Raw genomic sequence first — 18,773 nt, 5'->3', positions numbered from 1 at the left:
GCTCACCCTGATGCCCGCTGACCCTGAGCCTGCAGCAGCTGCTGAGTCACGGGCCGGGCCCCACCAGGACAACCTCCCTCTCGGCGTGGCTGCGACCCCTTCTGGTCCACGTTTTTGCTCTCGGAGCCACCCGCACGTCGGGGTGTCCACTCACACGCGCCTTCGTGAATCACAAACATACCAGCCTTGGGCAGGGGGCTCTGCTCTCCCGCTTCCCTTCCCTGCAAGCACACAGGTCTGTGGACACGCTCACACACGTGCACACACACATGTGCACACACGCTCACATGTGGCAGCCGAGGCACAGAACCCCCGGCCCGCAGCACCCTGTAGGGGCTTCTCCAGGAAGCAGCCGGCCCCCACCCGGGCCCCCACCTGTGACTTGCTTATTGGGGAGATTTTCGAGCCCCTGATGAGCCAGTAAGTATTTCCGCCCGGCGTGTCGGGGGAGCAGCGTCCGGAGCAGCTGTCCCTTTGCTGTCTCTTTGTTCCGGGGCCCTGCGGCCGGCCGGTGGGAGGGGCCTTGCCTTTGTGGTCCAAGGTGATGATTGTTACCAAAGATGACCTTGGGACTGAGGGCCCCCCGCAAAAAGAGAGACAGGAAATGCAGCCAGACACCCCTATGTCAGTTCACTTGGCATCGCCCCGTTCCCAAACCAGATGTTGCTCTGAGGCCTTTGGCGCCGGGCCCCGGATGGTTTGCTGACAGGGATTCTGTCCCGGAGGACGCTCTCTTCAAGGGCGTGAGGCGGCAGCTCTAGAGAAACCTGGGCTACGCGGGGCACAGGCCGCCGTGTCCTGGCTGACGGCGCTCCCGGGGGCAGGCCCGCGCTGCCGCGGTCTGGGGCCAGGGACCGGCCTCCTTTAAGTCCTCACCCCGACGGCAGCGGGCGTCTGGGCCTGCAGGCAACGCTCGGAAACGCTTCTCTGTTGAATTGAGGGATCGGGTGTTTATGACAAATAGAAATCTGCTTCCCAGTAGGTGGTTTTAGGGTTCCTAGACTTCCAAAGGAACGAGGTTCCAGCCCACACCCTCAGGAGCCCAAGTGCTGCTGCTGAGCAGTCTGGGAAGATGGCGGCGCCGGTGGAAGGACCAGGCTCGCCTCCTCCTGCCGACAGCGCCTGCGGGGAAGCTGTCTCAAGCCCAGAGGAGGCTCAGCCGGACTGAGAGGGTAGGGGACACGCGAGACGAACGTTGTTTAAAGTAAAACAGGGCCCGGCGTCACCCACAGGCGGGAGGGGCGGCCGTGTGCAGAGACCCCACGGCGTGGGCCTGGGCAGCTGCCCGCCAGGGCTCGTAAGGCCCGGCGTTGCAGTGCATGGAGGGCGCAGAGCGGGCCCCCGGGGGGAGGCTCCATTGTGGAAGAGCTGCAGAGGTGGGGGCACCGAGCGAGGACCCCGGCTTGAGTGTGAGGCTCACGACACAGAACAGCTGTGGCCTGAATCCGTCAGAGCCCCTGAACTTGTAGACGAGGCCTCCAGTCAAGTCGGGCTGAGACCTGAAACCCTGCCCTACGCAACTGAGACCCCTTGACACCCCTGCACCCCCCCAGGCTGAGACCCCAATACCCCTGCACCCCCAGGCTGAGACCTCACACCCCTGCACCCCCAACACAAAGACTTGCTCTACACCAGGAACTTCAAATTCCTGAGTCTACTAGAGCGGCCCTTCTGACACCTCCTGGGCCCGCTTTTCAACCTACTCCCCCTTGCCAGTTCCCGCCCCCCACTTCTCCAAGTACTCGGCGTCCTTTCTAACCCCATGCAAAGCCCAGCCTTCGTCTGCTGCAGGGGCCGGCCTTGCTCGTTGTCGTCGTTGTGTTTTGGTGCATATCCAGGAGCAGAACTGCAGGGTCCTGTGGAAACTCTGTGTTTACCTGTTTGAGGCGCCGCCCAACAATCTTCTGGATTGCTTGTTAAGAATAGCAGGTTTATTGAGACAGAGCCCACGCCGCACACTATCCACCTGCTTAAAGCGCACACCTCAGTGGCTTCTAGGATATTCTCAGAGCTCTACAGCCAGCACCACTATCTTTTTAGAATTTCCCACCCTTCCCCAGAGCAGCCCGCTGCCCCACCCCCAGCCGGAGGCAGGCACTGATCCAGACCTGTCTCTGAGGTGCTCCTTTGAGGGAGACTTTTGCGTGCTATTTTCTTGTTTGTGTATGAGAACCAGAGATAGAGCAAATCAATCCATAATCAGTCAGGTAGCAGATCATAGTACTTTGCTGCTGTCTCTTAAATGGTTTATGTGAATTAGAGAGTTACTCTTAGGAGAGAAGATCTCTGGAGTTGCCTTAACTGACCCGCACAGACGAGGCGTCTCCCGCGCAGAAATCCCCTTCCATTCTGGAGGCCGGGAGCCCGAGGTCAAGGGGTCGGCAGGGCCGGCTCCTCCTGAGGCCTCCTCCTGGGACGTGGGTGCTGGCTCCTGCCTGTGTCCTCACGTCACGTCCCCCGCCCTGTGTGTGTCCTACTTTCCTCTTACAGGGACACCGGCCTATTGGAGTGAGGTCCGCCCTTTGGCCTCATGCTAGATCACTCCCGCCTCTCGTAGCCCTGTCTCCCAAGGCGCTTCCTCCCGAGGCTCTGGGGTTGGGGCGCCACCCGTGAACTTGGGAGATACAGCTTGACCCGTCACAGGAGGTATTAGCCAGAAAGCTGTACTCACAAAGGGCGTGCGGGCTGGCCTCGTGTCAGGCAATGAGGTCCCTGGTTTACGCGCATCGTTCCGTGGGATCTTACCGTGCTCCTGAAAGAGAGGCTGCTAGAATCTCTATTTACCTGGGAGAAAATGGGGCTGACACATTAAGTAACCTCAAAGTTTTAGAGGACGGCTCGCGGCGCCCAGGGGCTGGGCTGTCTCGGGGAAGCGCAGTGGCCTCCTCACAGCTGCTTCTGCGTCTGCCCCAAGGCAGCGAGTCTGGCCTCCGGCGCCGCAGCTGCTCCCCACCCGCCGCGCTGCGGCAGGGTTCCACCGTGCTGTCCTCACAGCTCGCCTGGTTAAACACAGAGATGCCACTTTTGCTTTGCCTTCATGAGCTTTTTCACTCCTCACCCGATGGACAGTCCTTGAATGAGGCCGTGGAAGCCACTGCGGCTCTGCCTGCCCCTTGGTTACTGAAAAGACGCGACAGTTGGCCCAGCCCTGAGGACCTTCCAGACATGGCAGCTTTTCTGTTAAACCTGGGACAGCCCGGGAAGAATTTTAGAGGCAGCAAAGACGGGAAAAGGTTTCAAAGAGCCAGGCCTTCTGCAGGCCCTGCGATCTAGTCAGACCCGACGGCTGAGCCTCCTGGAGACTGAACTGCACCCGCACGCAGCCCGGGCCACGCACAAACCACAAACGCAGACTTTCAGCCGTGCCCTGCAGAGCCCACCCAGGCACGAGCCCGCGAGCCCCCGGGGAGCAGCCGTCTCCGTGACAGGCTCGGAAGCTGAGCGACCGCTTCAGGGACAACGGCGCAGAGTGGCCAGGACCTGGTTGACAAAACTGACCACGTCCCTCATTTTCGTGGCAGCTTCCGACTCAGGACCAGAAACGGCCTGACACTCAGCCCCGCCCAGCCACATGGCTGCCCCCCTCGCCGCTGGCCCCCGCCCCGCCCCGGGCTCACAGCCTCCTCGGGCAGCCAAGGCCCCTCTTCCACGAGAGCTCCCGCCCCCGCCCCCACCCGCCTTCGAGCCCAGCGCCACGCAGGAGGCAACAGCAGACCCCAGCGCGCGCAGCTCAGAGCCCGCAGCCTCGGCTTGTTCTCGCGCGGCCTTCGGCCACCCCCCCCACCCCCCCGCGGGCGGGACACGGGGCTGGGCCCTCTGGAGGCGCAGCGGTGACGCTGTGCTTTGGCTGCAGCCCCCACCGCGGCCCTTGAAAACGGCCCCTCGCGCGGCCTCTGGGCTCCCGCTGCCGCCTCATGGCTGCGTCCTTCTCTTCTCCCCACCGCCTGCGCCCTCTTTGAGCCAGACCCCCGAGTGTCCCCTGCAGCGGGCGCCTGCCCTGGGTACGGTCCCTGCCGGGCCTGCACATAGGACCGTGCGCTCCCAGGGGCGTCGCCGCGCCGTTGCTCGTAGCGCTGGCCCACAGCCGGCCGTGGGTGAGCCCTGCTGGCCCTTCAGGCCCTGCCCGCCGAGCAGGCGTCTTTCGTGGGACATGTGACCCCACGTGGCCGCGTGCCTCTGACCTCCGCTGCTCCTGTTCCCGAGCGCGCTTTCCCTTCGCAACTGAAGAAAGAGAAGCTTTGAACAAGTGCAGGTTCTTATTCCTGCCACTTCCCTCCTGGGCTTTCCGGATCAGAGTTAGACTCGAACGAGCAGTGCCCACCCCCGCCGTGCTGCGGGAGCGTGCGTGAGTGAGTGTGGACGGCCACGCACACGTCCTTCTAGCAGCCACCGGCTTTCTCGAAAGAGTCTGACACAAAGAATAGCAACTTTCCAATCCATGTCACACAAGGCTCTTCAGGGGCTTTTCTTCACCTTTGAACTTCTCGGGGTCACTCACCATTTACCCGCGAGCCCCGTCTCTCCGCAGGCCCTGAAGTGTCCTCGCCTGGACGGGCTCTGACTTCCAAAGGAAGGGCGTGTGCAGTCCCTGCTGCCCTCCGGGGACGTGTGCCGGCCGGGCTGCCTCAGCATGTGAGACTCTGAAACCTTCAGTATTGAGAGCCCAGGCGGCCACCCTCCTGCCCGCCAGAGGCTGAGTCCACACGAGCCCCTGGTTCTGCCTCAGACTCACAGACTGTCCCGGAAAAGCCGCCTGCCTGTCATCATCTTTGGCACCACAGGCACCAAGCAAATCACGGGTCACTTCTGCAGAGTTTTCTGATGGGAAACGCAGCTGCATGCAGCTGGTGCGAGCTGGTCACTGACCGTTTCTTGCTGAGGTGATAATTGACTGTTGACCGTTATTAACAGAGTATTTTTACTTTATATTTCATGATAAAATTAGCCCGTGTGTGGCAGGAAATCTAGAAACTGTGAGAGTCAATGGTCCCATCTCACACGGGAGTCTCTGTGGACACGCCCGCCCTCAGCTGCACCAAGAGCATCACCTCGGAGAGCTTCTGTATCCGTGTGTGTGAAGCGGAGGTGACAGGGTCTCTTCCTGGAGGGCTGGCACGTGTTTCACACAAAGGCGACAGTGCCTGGAGTGTCATGTGTCATTTCAGACAAAGCACCACCGGCCCCCACAAACTGTGCTGCAACCTTTTGGACCCGATGCGTCTGGGTCGGGGTCACGGCACAAAGGCTGCCTTGGAGGCATCGCGGCTGTGCCTGGCTGTGCGGAGCCCTCGTCCTCAGCCCGCACAGAGGGTCTGGTGGCAGCTGGCCCGTCACTGTGACAGGGCTGCACTTGGTGTTGTGTTGGGGGAGATGCGACCATGGCTGCAAGGGGTCAGAGGTCAAGGTCAGAGAGAGGGAGTTAGGAGGGGCCTGTAACATCCCCAGCTGGAGTCCCGGGGCCGAGATGCCCTCAGGAGGCTTGTGCGTCATTGATGACTTAGGCCCTGGGACCTTGACTGGTCGGTCTTTAATGACAGGCTGTAGAGGCTCCTAGTAACAGACATGACTGGAAAACCGCTCCACACGCCCGGGCCCGACGCGGATTTCAGGACAGCTGAGCGTGGGGCCGTGTCCATGCAGAACAGGGCCCACTGGCCAGGCGGACGCCCACCTCCTCGCCCGTGGCTCGCCCCTGACAGTGCTGATTGACTGGCATGACAGCTGTTGTGCATCCAGGCCTGCTCCTGCCCAGCACCACCAAGGCGAGCCGCTCAGTGGAGAGCAGAGCTGAATCTGTGGTGCTGGCCTGCTCAGCCTCCAGGCACCCCTTGCCCTCTGCACCCGGGCGTCGTTCCTCTTGCCCAGCTTTATTGTCCGTGATTCTACCACAGTCGCTCCTGAAACTTGAGATAGACCAGATTCGGGCACAGCTGTCGCAGCCGGGGTCGCGTCGGGCAGCTGCGCTGGGGCCGGGCACTGTGCTCCATCAGGAACCCTCGCCAGCAGGACCTCAGCCCCCCAGGCTGTGCTCTGAGCCTGTCTCTGCAGAAAGAATATTTTCTGGTTTTTCTCGATAGATCCACACCTCACAGACGCTGGGACTGGCAGTTAATCAGAAAGCTCAAAGTGATGAATGGTGAAAATGATATACACGCGTATCATCTGAGTCTTTTCTTCTAGTAAATGTCTATATTCCAATGTCTAAAGTAGAGCTGAGGCCTCACTCAGTGTGGATGCACGGGCTGTTGGGCTGGGGGGCTGCTGTAAATTTGGGTGAACCCCACCTCTGAGGCACACGCGTGGTTTCCAGGATGGATTTCTTTCAAGTGAAATTACAATTCCAAGATATTTGTGAAACCATCTGAGAGCAAGATTTCATCTTTTTTTTGTTTTTAAAGATTTATTTATTTTTATACAAAACTTGGAGTACAGGCCAGAGATGCAGGGGGTGAAAGGACCCACCAGAGACAGAGTGGGGAACAGAACAGGCAGACGGACCGAAGACACTGCTGAGGGGAGCAGCGGGCAAGACAGGAGAGGTCTGACCTGCCATGTGGGTTTCTCCCTGGCCGGCCGGGAATCGAACTCGTGCTGCAGTGGGCTGCGGATTTCTTCATAGGTTGCGTCTTAACCCCTGCACCACCAGGGAGGCCCAAGATTTCATCTTTTTTAAACAGCTGAATTACATTCCATGGTGTGGCTATATCACATCTTCTCTACCGGATCCCCTATCACTGGGCACCTTGGTTGTTGCCATAGCTCCAATGTTGTGAAGAAGCTGCAGCAAGCACCACAGTACATCAGGTACTAGACCGGTTGATCTCTAAAGGTGGGGCCACATCACTGCTTCCTCCGAACTCCCCTCAGCACCCCAGCTCCCGGGAAGCGTTGCTCGATGAACTTAAAGAAAAATGAGGAAGTCAGCTGCGGAAATTAAATCGTTTCACTGGACGCCCACTGAGTGGGAAGCATTTCTACTGGAATGAAAGGCCGAGTAGCATCCCAGATCTACCCACCATTCAAAAACAGTATCAGGAAAATGTGTAAGAAGGTATTTTTAAAATTGCTTAAAAATGTTATCTTCCCCACCAAGCACTCCATTGGTAACACGTACACCAGTTACGTTTTAAAAGTATAAGTTTAAACAATTTTTAATGTCATTTTGAAAACTCATTCATTTGAGAAATATTTATTTAACTGCTAAATGCTGCAGTTAGAATTCTTTTGGAAGGTGGGGGCCGTGGGGGAGGGATTGTCAGGTAATTGGTTTCCTTGCCCTCAAGAAGTGTATGACCTGGTGGGCGTGACTGGCAATTAAAACAATTCTAACGTATTTGCAAACTAACCACAATAAAAAGGAAATGAAGGGGCAGGCGTGTTTATGACAGTCTCACAGATATTTCTCTTTACAGACTTGTTAACTCCTCATGAACTTGTCCACCAACACACTTTAAGCCTCAGAATTTTTTCCAAATGTTACCAACATTACAAATTCAAGTTCATGAGTCTGACACACCATTAAAACCAAAATAAACTGAAAAGGTTTATTGCAGATGGACAAGCAAGGAGAAAGGAAGGGAAAAATTAAATATCTCTCCCTGATTAAGAAAGGAAATGAGTCTATATGGATTCGGGGAAACAAGGGTTGAGAAGAAAGGAGTTAAATTTTATTGGCTGAAAAACAGGCTAGGGGGAAAGAAATGTGAAGTTTGCTGGCTAGTCACAAGGTATTTCGTACATAAAGTCTGAAGAGACATTTCTTTAGGCAACTCAATTTCCAAAGAGTCATTTCTGTGGGTAGAGCCCTGCATTCAACCAACCTTGGCGTCAGCTCAAGGTGGATTTCTTTTACTCCAGAAGGTTGTGTCAGATAAGCTGTTACTGTACAAGTCTCAAAGAGAAATGTTTAGGTCAGTTTTATTTTTGTACCCTTAAGGTCGAAAGCAATTTAACAATTTAGGCTCAGTTTGGAAAGGACTTTTCAGATTTTTCTCCTCAGAGCCCGGTCTTCGGAGATGCTTGTCCCCGGTAGACATTTCCCACAGATTTTTCTCCTCACAGTCCAAACTTCTCCTCAGATACTGGGTAACCATAAGACATTTCACTCAGATTTTTCTCCTCAGAGCCCAGACTTCTCCTCAGCTTCCCAAAGAGTCATTTCTCCTCAGAGGCCTGTCTTCTCCTCAGACACTGCTTCCCAAAGAGCCATTTCTCCTCAGATTTTTCTCTGCAGAACCCTTGCTTTCCTCAGGACAGGTACTAGGTACATTGGTACTAGGTACCGATGAACATTTCCCTCAGATTTTTCTCCTCAGAGCCCTAGCTTTTCCTCAGATACTGTTCCCCAGAACTTGGCCTTCATCTCACATACTGTGTTTCAGTAGACATTTCTCTCCAGATTTTTCACCTCAGAGCCCTCTGTTCTCATACACACCTGATGTTCAATAGGCATTGTCAGAATTTTCTCTTCAGATCTTCTTACTTATTAGACATTTCTATTCTTACCATTCTCTGCAGATCTCTGTTTTCCCCCCACAGCACTTCCATTGTTTCCAATAGCATTACTCATCAATATTTCCCTTCTGAGCCCTGGTATAGCCTCAGACTTTGTTCACATTAAATTTTCCTCTTCAGATTTTCTCTCCAGAGGCATTTGTTCTCACAAACTTTATTCCCAGTGTCATTTACCTCAGATCACTATTTTCTCACCAGATACTGTCTTTACATCTCTTTTCCCTATTTTTTTCCTCCCGAGAACCATGTTTCCCCTCACTATTGGTCTACACTATAGACATGATCCTCAGATTTTCCAGTTTAGGCACTGTATGTAGCCACAGTAGTCATTCGCCTCAGATTTTTCTCTTCAGAGCCCTGACAGTGTCACAGTCATTGTGCCCAACAGACCTTTGCTCAGTTGTTTTCCTCGCAGCCCAAGCCTTTCCTCAGCCACAGCGTGTGCAGTAGATTCTTTCCTTAGGTTTTTCCCTTCTAAGGCCTTGATTTTCTTCAGGCACATCGTGCTCAATACAACTTTCCAGATCTTTCCTCTCAGGAGCTGACTTTCCCTCACAGGTGACCCAGTGGATAATTCTCAGATTTCCTGCCTCAGTGTCTTCCCTTCTCTGCAGGCACTATGTGCCCAGTAGACACTTTTTTTCCAGCTATTTTTCTCTCATAACCCTTTTTTTCGTCCTCATAGTTGGCGTCTTACTGGAAGAGTCTAAAAACTCATCAGGGCAGGACTTCTCGCCACTTCAGGGTCTAGACACACCTGCCACCACCGATGCGAACTAAAGGGCCTTTGGTGCTGGAAAAAAAAAAATTCATTCTATCAGGGTAGAGGGATGGGGAGAACCAGCAGGGTAGAGGAAGAGGGAGGAGCTCCAGTTACTGCAGTGATGCCAAGTCCAGCTGCTGACAGTACATGGCAGGGCAGGGCAAGCCCAGCCTGCAGCTCCCAGGGGCAAGATCTTATGTTCTGCACCACTGGGTGAGCAGGTGTAACAGAAGCCTGCTGCTGCTGAGGTTGGGGGCCGAAGGCCTGCTCCCCTGCTGACTGACCAGTGCGAGAGCTGCTGGGGAGACAATGTCCCTGACCTGCTCTCCCAGAAAGGGGCCTGGGGGAAAGAACCCCTCTCAGGACCTGCCCCTGCAGGCCAGGGTGCCAGGGCTCTCTGGAGGACCAGCATTAGGGTTAGGCTCCTGGAAGTGGTCAGTATTACTCAGAGAAAGACATGTCTGTCCTGCCTGGGCCTCACTCCCAAACTCGTCTGGAGGGTCACTTTCCGTTGTCGACACCAGCGCGGCCACAGCTCCTTCCTAAGAAAACCCCACAGAAAGTTACAGGATTAGAAGTCGGGGGCTGAAGGAAGTCGAGGGGACCTGGGGGAAGGGAGGGCAATGTGTCCAGGAGACCGCGGAATGAGGGGGCTCGCCATGTGCCCTGACTGCGGGGTGGGGGTCAAGTGCTCTGTGCCCCTCTGTCCCCTGCGTGGGGCTTGCGCGTCTCCCAGGCTTGCCTCCCGGTGCTCCTCCTGTCCTTCCAAGCCGCGGCCACAGCTGAGGCTGCCGTCCCGCTGTGTGCTGCTCCGCCTGGCCGAACGTGCCCTGGGCCGACAGAGCCCCGCTGGCCCGTCCTCGGGGGACACACTGTTTTCCATGCGGATCAGCTTACACTGGCCGGCTGCTCCCTCCCGCAGCCACCAGCTGGGCCCACGGAGCAGCTAGCTGGGCAGCGGAGGCCGGCGGCCAGGGAGGAGCCGAGCGGCCTGGAGCTGGTGCCGGCCCAGCCCGCCGCCCGTGGGAGCCTGTGGCGGCCGGCTCACGTGGACGCCGGTCTCCTCCGCGAAATGGGAACAAGAACCAGGCCCGCGTGTGGCTTGAGAGGACGAAGTGAACTCAAGTGTGGAGAGAGTTTGTCCAGGAGCCACCTCCGCCCGGGGGCGCGGCTCCGTGGTCAGCGCCTCCCTGTGTCACGTCCATAGCCGAGAGCCCCGAGCAGAGGGACTCACACAGGACCTCGTGACCAGAAAACTCGGGGTGTCTGGTGAACCCCTCACCTGAGTGTAGCCCCGCCCGCATAGCCGGTCCTGCAGGTCTCACGGCGCCGTTGGGCACCAGCAGACCCTTCGCGGTGGGGCGGGCAGCCTGGCCTTCATTCTTGGGTTTTTAATCACGCGAGAGCTTTACATGCCGTGATGCACCTCTCGGGGCTCTTAGGGCATGTGAGGAAACGTCTCTGCAGAGATAAAAATAACGGCCCTGAGTCACGTCCTCTGCTGCCCCGACCCTTCCCATATACAGTGATGTCCGAGCCCACCTAGCCCCCGTGCGTGGCTCACACGGTGAATGGGGGGACTGAGTCACAGGTAGTTGCCCAAGAGCTGAGGTCAGGCAGCCCTCGCTGAGTTCATCTGCAGCCATCGGGGGAGCCCCACCCGGCATAAAAGGCCTGAGGCCCCGGCAGACCCCCGGACCAGCGCTCTGACAGGCGCCGGCAGGCGGGCCGCGGGGGCTCGGCGCTGTCCCCCCATCAGCCACCGCTTTCTTTAATGGCGTGTCCTACTCCAAACCCTTGGCTTGTTTGAGGTTCAATATAAGGCGTGGTTTGCATGAGGCCCGACTGTCTGGGAACTGATTTCACGTGAGAAGATGTCTCCTCGGGCGTTTCCCAGGCCGGCGCGCACCTAGGAGGTAAGTGCCTCTTCGAGCTCACCTCCTCCCGGGTCTCCTGGGACTGTGCCGGGACTGTGCTCTCTGGGGCTCCCAGGGCTTCGGCTCTAACCACTTACGCTTCACCCCAGCCCGGGGCGCCTGAGCTTCGGCGTCGGCCTCTGCCCACGGCAGGGAGAAGCTGCCCAGATCCGCGGAGCTTTCATCACAGACGGGGCCCCCCGGAAAGTGCTGGTAGCATCCCCCGGGGCTCTTGCAGCCTCGGTGGGCAGACAGGGCCGTCTGCTCTGCCGGAGCTGTGCCAGGCCCACACGCCCGGGGCGCTGTCCGTGGTCTCAGCCAAGTGCGAGGGAGACCAGACGGTAGTCCCCTTGCCCAAGGGAGCCGGTCCCATTAATTCATTTTATTCATGGGGTCACGCTCCTTGGTCCCCGAGGCCCTATGTGTACGCAGATTGGCTGATCAAAAACAGTACGAGAGGAGGGCGGCTGTTGCGCTCCCTCCTGCCGCCGGGCGGGCCACGGCGTGGGCTTGGGTGCGGGAGCCAGGCCCGAGCGCAGTGGCTAAGCTCACGCTCCAGCATCAGACCAGCGGACTTGGAACTCGGCTCTATGTTTTCTAGACGTCTCGTGCCTCAGTTTCCCCATAGGTGCAGTCCCTGAACTATCAGGCGGGCGAGGAGCGCGCACACCCCGGCAGGGCCTCCAGCAGTGCTCCCTGCAGCGTCCCCGTCTCAGCCCCGCTGTGTGGTCTACACAGCCGGCCACCTGAGCCTGGGCGCTCGCTCGGCATGGCGCTCCAGAAGCAAAAAGTGCTGCGAATTTAGCAAATTTCTCCTGTTTTCGCTCTTTCTTCTGCTCCTCTCTCCTGCCAGCTTCTTTCTGTTTCCTGTTTTCCTTTACTCTCTGCACCCGGCGCTCTGGCTTGGTACCCACTCCGTGCTAATCCCCGCGCGCAGGCCTTGCCGGCGGTGTTTGCGAGGTGGCACCATGGGCGGGGGCACGGCGAGGACAGCGGCAGGGCTTGCCGTCTGCACCACCTGAGCCGGCAGACCTCGGTGCCAGCCAGGAGGAAGGGACATTTTCCCGGGCGGGGGTGGCTCGCCTGTTGGATGATCATGTTATTTTTGTTCCCCACAAATGTGGATGTTTAAAATAGGGCTTTATTCAGCCGGTCCGTGACACACGGACTATGTATAGTGGTGGCCGGCGGCCAGGCCTCCCGACCCGGAGCCCGGCTTCCTGCGCGCAACCCCAGGGGCAGCCAGCCCCGCCCCCCCGCCGGCCCGTCCGCTCTGGGCCACCGAGCACTGCAGATGGACGTGCCTCGGAGCCAGTGACCAGGCCTTTGGGCTTTGCCCATAGGCTGCCAGCAGCCGATTCCTCAGACCCCACCCGGGCCGCAGGCTCGAAGGGCGCAGCATTCCTGCCTTCCTGCCCGCAGGCCTGGAATCTGCCGGCCGCCAGGGAAACCGAATCCCGAGGCTGCAGCTCGGGCTAAATTTAATTGGCGCTGCATGGCTCCGTCACACTCTCAGGCGTCCAGGGAACTTTCTCTTGAGACCGATGGGACGCCGTGTGAAAGAGGGTGGATTCTGGCCTCCCGGCTCCTTGATAGGGACTTTGATGAAGCAGCAACTTAAAGTGTTGGCTGTGATCTGTGAAAATTGCCCTTTCATACTCCGAGTCCACATCGTGAGGGGCGTGGGAGGGAGTCTCCTATTTTTAAGCAAACAGATGATGGTCATAGCTGTGACCCTGGGGTGGAGGGGCGGACGCTGCCGGCCGGTCCACAGTCCTGTTACCAGAGCGCCTCTGGCTGAAATGAAAGAGCAAGAAATTGGCTCGATGTGGAGGCGCCGCAGAGCTGCCATGAGCACCAGGGAGGTTTTGAAATGTTTGTGGCGCGTGCTTCCCGCGCACGGAGGCCACCTGAATTCGGGTTTTATTCCAGAGCAAGAGGAGCCGCGCCCGCTGGGCCCCGGGAGCACAGGGTGCCTGCAGGACTCGCCGCCCGCCTGGCATCTCCCGCCGGGTCACAGGAGCATCTGGGAGCCGGGATTAGAACCCACACGCTTCCTCCACCCCCGGCCTCCTCTCTGGCCGAGGCTCCTCTTTCCTCCCGCCACCCAGTGTGGCTTCATCATGATGAGGGAACGGACACTAAAAATATTTCTGGAATGACGTGACCACCTCGCCGGCCAGCGCCGGGCTCGCCAGAAACGCACATGCTTCCCCTTCACTTCTGGGTGTCCCGGGGGCGCCCTGCGGAGGATCCTCCCGGGGCGCGCGGCGCCGCGAACCCCCGGCCGGACGGGCACCCCGACGAGAGGCCCCCCGCCCTCGCCGCCTGGGCGCGGGCCCCGCAGCCGAGGACCCCGGCGCCGGGGCCAGCGGGCTGGGAGCTGGTGGCCGCCGTGAGCCTGGGGCCCGGGGCCTGGGGGCCGCTTCGGGCGCGCGGGGCCCTGCTGCGGGGCGCGCCAGGAGCCCAGGACTGCGCCCGCGCTCACCTCCGGCTGCTCCTGTCCCTGGACCTCGGGATGGACCCCGCCGGCCCCGAGCCCGCCGAGGTGGGGCGCGCGGGGCGGCAGCTGCTGGCGCTTCCCGAGCCTGCGGCGGCCTCCGGGGGGGAAGCCGGGCACGCGGAGCTGTGCGCCCGGGCCGGGGGCCGCGGGGAGCCGCCCGGGGGCTTGACGCTGACTCTGGGGCGCGGCCCGGGGGCCCGGGGGGCGCTCGGGGGCCCGGAGGACGCGCCCCGCGCCGGAGCCCGCAGCCCCTCCCCCGCGCGCTCCCCCGGGGGCCGGGCCCGCGGCGAGGGCCTCTCCCGGGCGGACCTGGAGGCCGCGGGGGCTGCGGCGGCGGCCGCCCCGTCCTCGTCTCCGGGCTCCGGCGGCGACGGCGCGCGGGGCCCGGACACCCCCGCCTTGGCCCGGGGGCGCAGGGGCGCGCGCTTCATCAGCACCCGCGAGATCCAGCTGAGCGAGGCGGACCGGGACTCGGACTCGGACGCGGACCGGGACGCGGACCGGGACGCGGACTCGGACTCGGACTCGGACTCGGACTCGGACTGGGACGCGGCGCCGGCCGCCCGCGGGGGCCTCGAGGACGGCCTTGGCTCCGCGCCCCCCGGCGGCGGCCGCGACGGGACCCCGGGGGACGGCGAGGGCAGCCGCGACCTCGGCTCCAGCCCCGGCGGCGGCCAGGGCGGCCCCTCGGACGGCGCCCCCGCGCCCGCGCCCGCGCCCCCGCCGCCCGGGGCCGGCCCCGCCGCGCGCCCGCCCTGCCCGCCGCCCGCGGGGGCAGCTCCGGGGCCAGCGGCCGCGCGCAGCGGCGGGAGCGCCGGGGGCCGGCTCCGCCCATCGCGCCCGCCGCCCGCCCGGGCTATAAAGGAGCCGGGCGGCGCGCGTGGGGAGCGCAACCCCGCGCCCGCCGCCCCGCGTGACGGCGCCATGAGCCTCCGCGCCCCCGCGGCCGCCGAGCGCGCTGCCCGACCGCGGGGCGCGCTGCCCGACCGCTCCAGCGGCGCCTCCAGCGCGGTCAGCGAGCCGGACGACGCGGACCAGGAGGTGCGCAGCCTCACGGCGCGCGCCTTCCGCAGCCTGGCCGGGCCCTGCTTCGAGGCGCTGCGCGTCTGCTCGCGCGAGTCCACGCTCTCCGAGGCCGGGCGCGGGCGCTGGTCCGCCCTCCTGGACCTGAAATGCGCGGGCGTCGGGGCCCGCGGGGAGCAGGGCCTGCTGCGGGGCGGCGCGGCCGCCGTGGCCGCGGGGCTGAGGACGGGCGCGGGCGCCGGGCCAGCCTCCGAGCAGCTGCGCGCCCCGGCCCGCAAGGCCCAGACCAGGGCCCTGGAGTTCGTGGTCAGCAAGGTGGACGGCGAGATCACGCACGTGGACACGCCGCCCCGCCTGCAGAAGCAGGGCCGCGCCGGGCCCCGCGTGGTCACCCTGCTCGAGCCCCTGCGTCTGGGCGGGGACGGCAAGGCCGGCGCCCGCCCCAAGGGCCGCGGCCGGGGCCCCGGGTCCGTCTGCACCGACGACGACGGCTCCGAGGCCTCCGAGGGCGGCAAGCCGGCCGCTGGCGCCGAGGGGCCCCCGAAGAAGGCCAAGTTCGCGTCCAGCCTGCTCCAGAACGTCATCTCCAAGAAGATGCAGCGAGAGCACGAGATGAAGATGGAGCGCGGCGAGGCCGCTGACACCACCCAGCCCGACGGCGCCGCCGCGGAGCCCGAGCCGGGCCTGCAGCGCCAGAGCTCGCGCCCCTCGGAGGCGGGCTCGGAGGGCACCGCGGGCAGCGCCTCGGACCCCGCCGGCGCCGAGGGCTCCGCGGCCGGGTCGAGGTCCCCGGTGTTCAAGGCCAGCGCGCCCCGCGAGGGCGGCAGCGCGGGGCCCACAGACGAGGCCTGCGAGGCCCAGAAGGACGCGTCCGAGGCGGCCAAGGGCGTCCTGCTCCGCAGCCAGCACAGCGCGTTCCACTCCTGGAGGGACAAGGAGGCCGAGCAGCAGGAGGACAGAGCCCGGGCCGGGAAGGGGGCGCCGCGCAGAGCGGGCGACGGGCGGGCCGACCTCGGGGAGCTGTCCGCCGGCAGGCCCACCATCATGTCCCGCCTCTTCGTCCCCAACATCCAGCAGACGCCCCCGGACAGGCGGCCGGCGAAGCAGGCCACCAAGCACACCGCCGCCGCGGGCCCCTCCACCGCCGTGGTGCGGCCCAAGGCCCCCGAGATCAAGATCAGGCTGGGCAGCGTGCAGCCGCCGAGCCCCGACTTCAGCATCGCGCAGCTGCTCACGCCCCGGCTGGCGGGCGGCGCGGCGGGCCTCGGCCGGGCGGAGGACGGCGCCAGGGCGCAGCAGAGAGGCCTCCGGGCGGACGGCCTGGAGAAGGTGCCCCAGTTCCAGGTCAGGGACGTCAGGGACAAGCCCAAGGCCCAGGGGCCCCTCCACCAGGTGAGAGACGTCAGGAAGCTGATCAAGGGGTCCGGGGACTGTGGGGACAAGGGCAGCGTCACCCCCGAGCAGGCCCTCAACGGCCCCAAGGCCAGGCAGCTGGTGGTGGCCGCAGTCGGGCCCGGGCCCCCGTCCCCCATGGTGATCACGTGCCAGGCAGTGCTGAGCCAGCGGGAGGACCGCGCGGACCGCCTGGACGCGCCCCCCGAAGGGACGGTGCTGGTGCACAGGGCCTCGGGCCGGCTGCCCGTGGCCACCATCGCCCCCAACAAGCCCGAGCAGGGCTCCTACCTGCCGGTGCTCAGGATCGTGTCCAAGGCTGCAGCACAGAAGACCCCGGAGAAGGCCAAGGAGGAGGAGGAGGAGGCCAGGGCCCCCGGGCCGGCGCGCGGCGCCCTGGAGAAGCTGACGGCGGCCGTGCGCTCCATGGAGGAGCTGTACAGCTTCGACAGGAACGCCTGGAAGCGCAAGAGCGACCCCTTGCCCGTGGTGATGGACAGCCACGTGCTGTCGCTCATTGCCAGCGAGGAGAAGGCGGGGCCCGGGGGGCCCGGGGGCGACCCTGGGCAGCCGGCCCGGCGCCCGGGGGACACGGAAGCGGGAGACCAGGGGCCCAGAGGCGGCGTGGTCCTGCGGGGAACCCCCCCAGAGCGGCTGCAGCGCAGGAACTCCAACCCCAGCAGCGACAGCGTGTCTGCCCGGGCGGCGGCCTTCGAGAGCCTGGCCAGGGAGCGTCCCCGGTCCCTGTACATCCCCGCGGTGCACAAGGACCCCCTCCGGCCGGCGCCCCTGCAGCCCCTGCCTGCACCCCCCAGCGGCCGGCAGGCGTTCGCTGTCAGCTCCAGCAGGACCCAGAAGGCCGGCGGGGTTGCCGGCAAGTTCCCGCAGGGGCAGTCTCCAGAGAGCCCCGGCACCCCCAAGGGCAGCCCCTTGCAGGGCCCACGGTCCCTGAAGATCTCGCCGGCCGCCCGGGCCGCTCCCGAGGGGGTGCCCCAGCGGAAAACCAGCGGCCACCTGGAGAAGAGCAGCGGCCGCCGGGACGACTTCCTGGCGCTCCCCCCCAAGGGCAGCCCCGCCGCGGGGCGCGAGGGACCCCCGGCTCCCTCGGCTGCCTCTCTCTGCAGCCTGCCCCCCCTGAGTGCCCGGAGCCAGGTGCCTGGCAACCCCAGGGCCTCTCAGCTCGGCGGGGCCAGCCGGCCAGCCTGGCGCAGCAAGCCAGAGCCTGCCGGGGAGAGGGCAGCCGCCCCCGCAGGGCCGCAGAGCCCCGAGCAGCCCCCTGCCGCCATCTACCACCCGCAGTCACTGCCCTTCGCGCTGCAGGGGGCGCAGCCGCAGGTGCTCTGCTTCTCCCCGCCCGGCGCGCCGGCTCCCACGCCCCCCGGCCCGCAGGTGCCCACGGACCCCTTCCAGCAGCCGCGGCCTCCGCAGACCCAGCGCAAGATGCTCCTGGACGTGACCACCGGCCAGTACTACCTGGTGGACACCCCCGTGCAGCCCGCCACCCGGAGACTGTTTGACCCCGAGACGGGGCAGTATGTGGACGTGCCCATCAGCACGCAGCAGCCGGCGGTGGCGCCCGTGTCCCTCCCGGTGCCCCCCGTGGCCCTGAGCCCCGGGGCCTACGCGCCCACCTACATGATCTACCCCGGCTTCCTGCCCACGGTGCTGCCCCCCAGTGCCCTCCCGCCCACACCCGTGGCCCGCACACCAGGGGCCGGCGAGCTCCCTGCTGAGGCCCCCGGCAAAGAGGCCACGGCCGTGTTCGCAGAGGCCCCCTACTTCTTGGCCTCTGGGCAGGCCCCCACCTCTCCACCCTCCTCCACCCCCACGGCCGCCCCCCAACTCCTGGGCACCACGGGCTTCACCCCGCTGCACGGCAAGCCGGTCATCAGCATCACCTCACAGCCCCTGGGGCCCCGCATCGTGGCGCCCCCCTCCTTTGATGGCACCACCATGAGCTTCGTGGTGGAGCACAGATGAGATGAGCCGGCTGGTGGGGTAAGTGCGCAGCTGCGGTGGGGTGGGGGGAGTGGGGGAGCGCCGTCCCGGGGTGGCCCGGGCACCCCGCAGCACAGGAGCGGCTCTGCACAGCCCTCCCCTTGGACCCCGACCCCCGGGGCCTTCTGGACCCGTGATCCCGATGCAGGGGGCAGGGGACAGAGGAACCGGGTGCACCTGCTCCTGCAGCGTGACGGGTGGGGGGCAGGCAGAGCTCAGCAGAAACACCAGGGACGTCTGCACCCCGACAGGCGTTGTCAGCAGGATGTCTGGCTCTGCGCAGGCCGCTCTCTGCCCCCGCCGCCTTGCAGGCCCCTTACACCAAGAGCCTGTGTGTTAGGCTCCCGTCCTCCTGTTCAGAGTCAGGACGCTTTTCCTTAGGGTGTGCAAGGCCTGCCTGGTGCCTCACACCTGCCTCCGTGCACACGTACTTGCTGACGGGAGGCTGGTCTGCCAGGAGAGGGCAGGCTCCCAGCACACACACGCATGCACACCCATGCACACTCACACACCGTGCACGCCGTGGCTGCCCTCCAAGGGCAGGGCAATCGCAGGCCACGGCCGCTCCCTGGGCAGGGCCTGTCCTCAGACCGAGTCTGCTCCCCAGCCGATCGGCACCAGGTGCTCGCTCGAGGCTGCTCGTTTCCACCCCTCGCCAAATGAG

The 18,773-nt window shown here is 63.2% G+C and overlaps 1 protein-coding gene across 1 annotated transcript; it reads left to right on the top strand.

The window, feature by feature from the left end:
* Nucleotides 1-13,399: 13,399 nt before the first annotated feature.
* On the top strand, nucleotides 13,400-18,091 carry LOC311182852 (uncharacterized protein C4orf54 homolog; the record flags this gene model as incomplete). Its single annotated transcript, XM_084251973.1, has 2 exons — nucleotides 13,400-14,390; nucleotides 14,475-18,091. 2 exons carry the CDS (start codon nucleotides 13,400-13,402, stop codon nucleotides 18,089-18,091), a joined length of 4,608 nt encoding a protein of 1,535 aa, XP_084108099.1.
* Nucleotides 18,092-18,773: the final 682 nt, after the last annotated feature.

Source organism: Talpa europaea, assembly GCF_964194135.1.
Source record: "Talpa europaea genome assembly, chromosome: 13".
Lineage (NCBI taxonomy): Eukaryota > Metazoa > Chordata > Mammalia > Eulipotyphla > Talpidae > Talpa > Talpa europaea.
The sequence above is the reverse complement of the archived record's forward strand: the minus strand, read 5'-3'. Positions and strand labels throughout refer to the sequence as shown.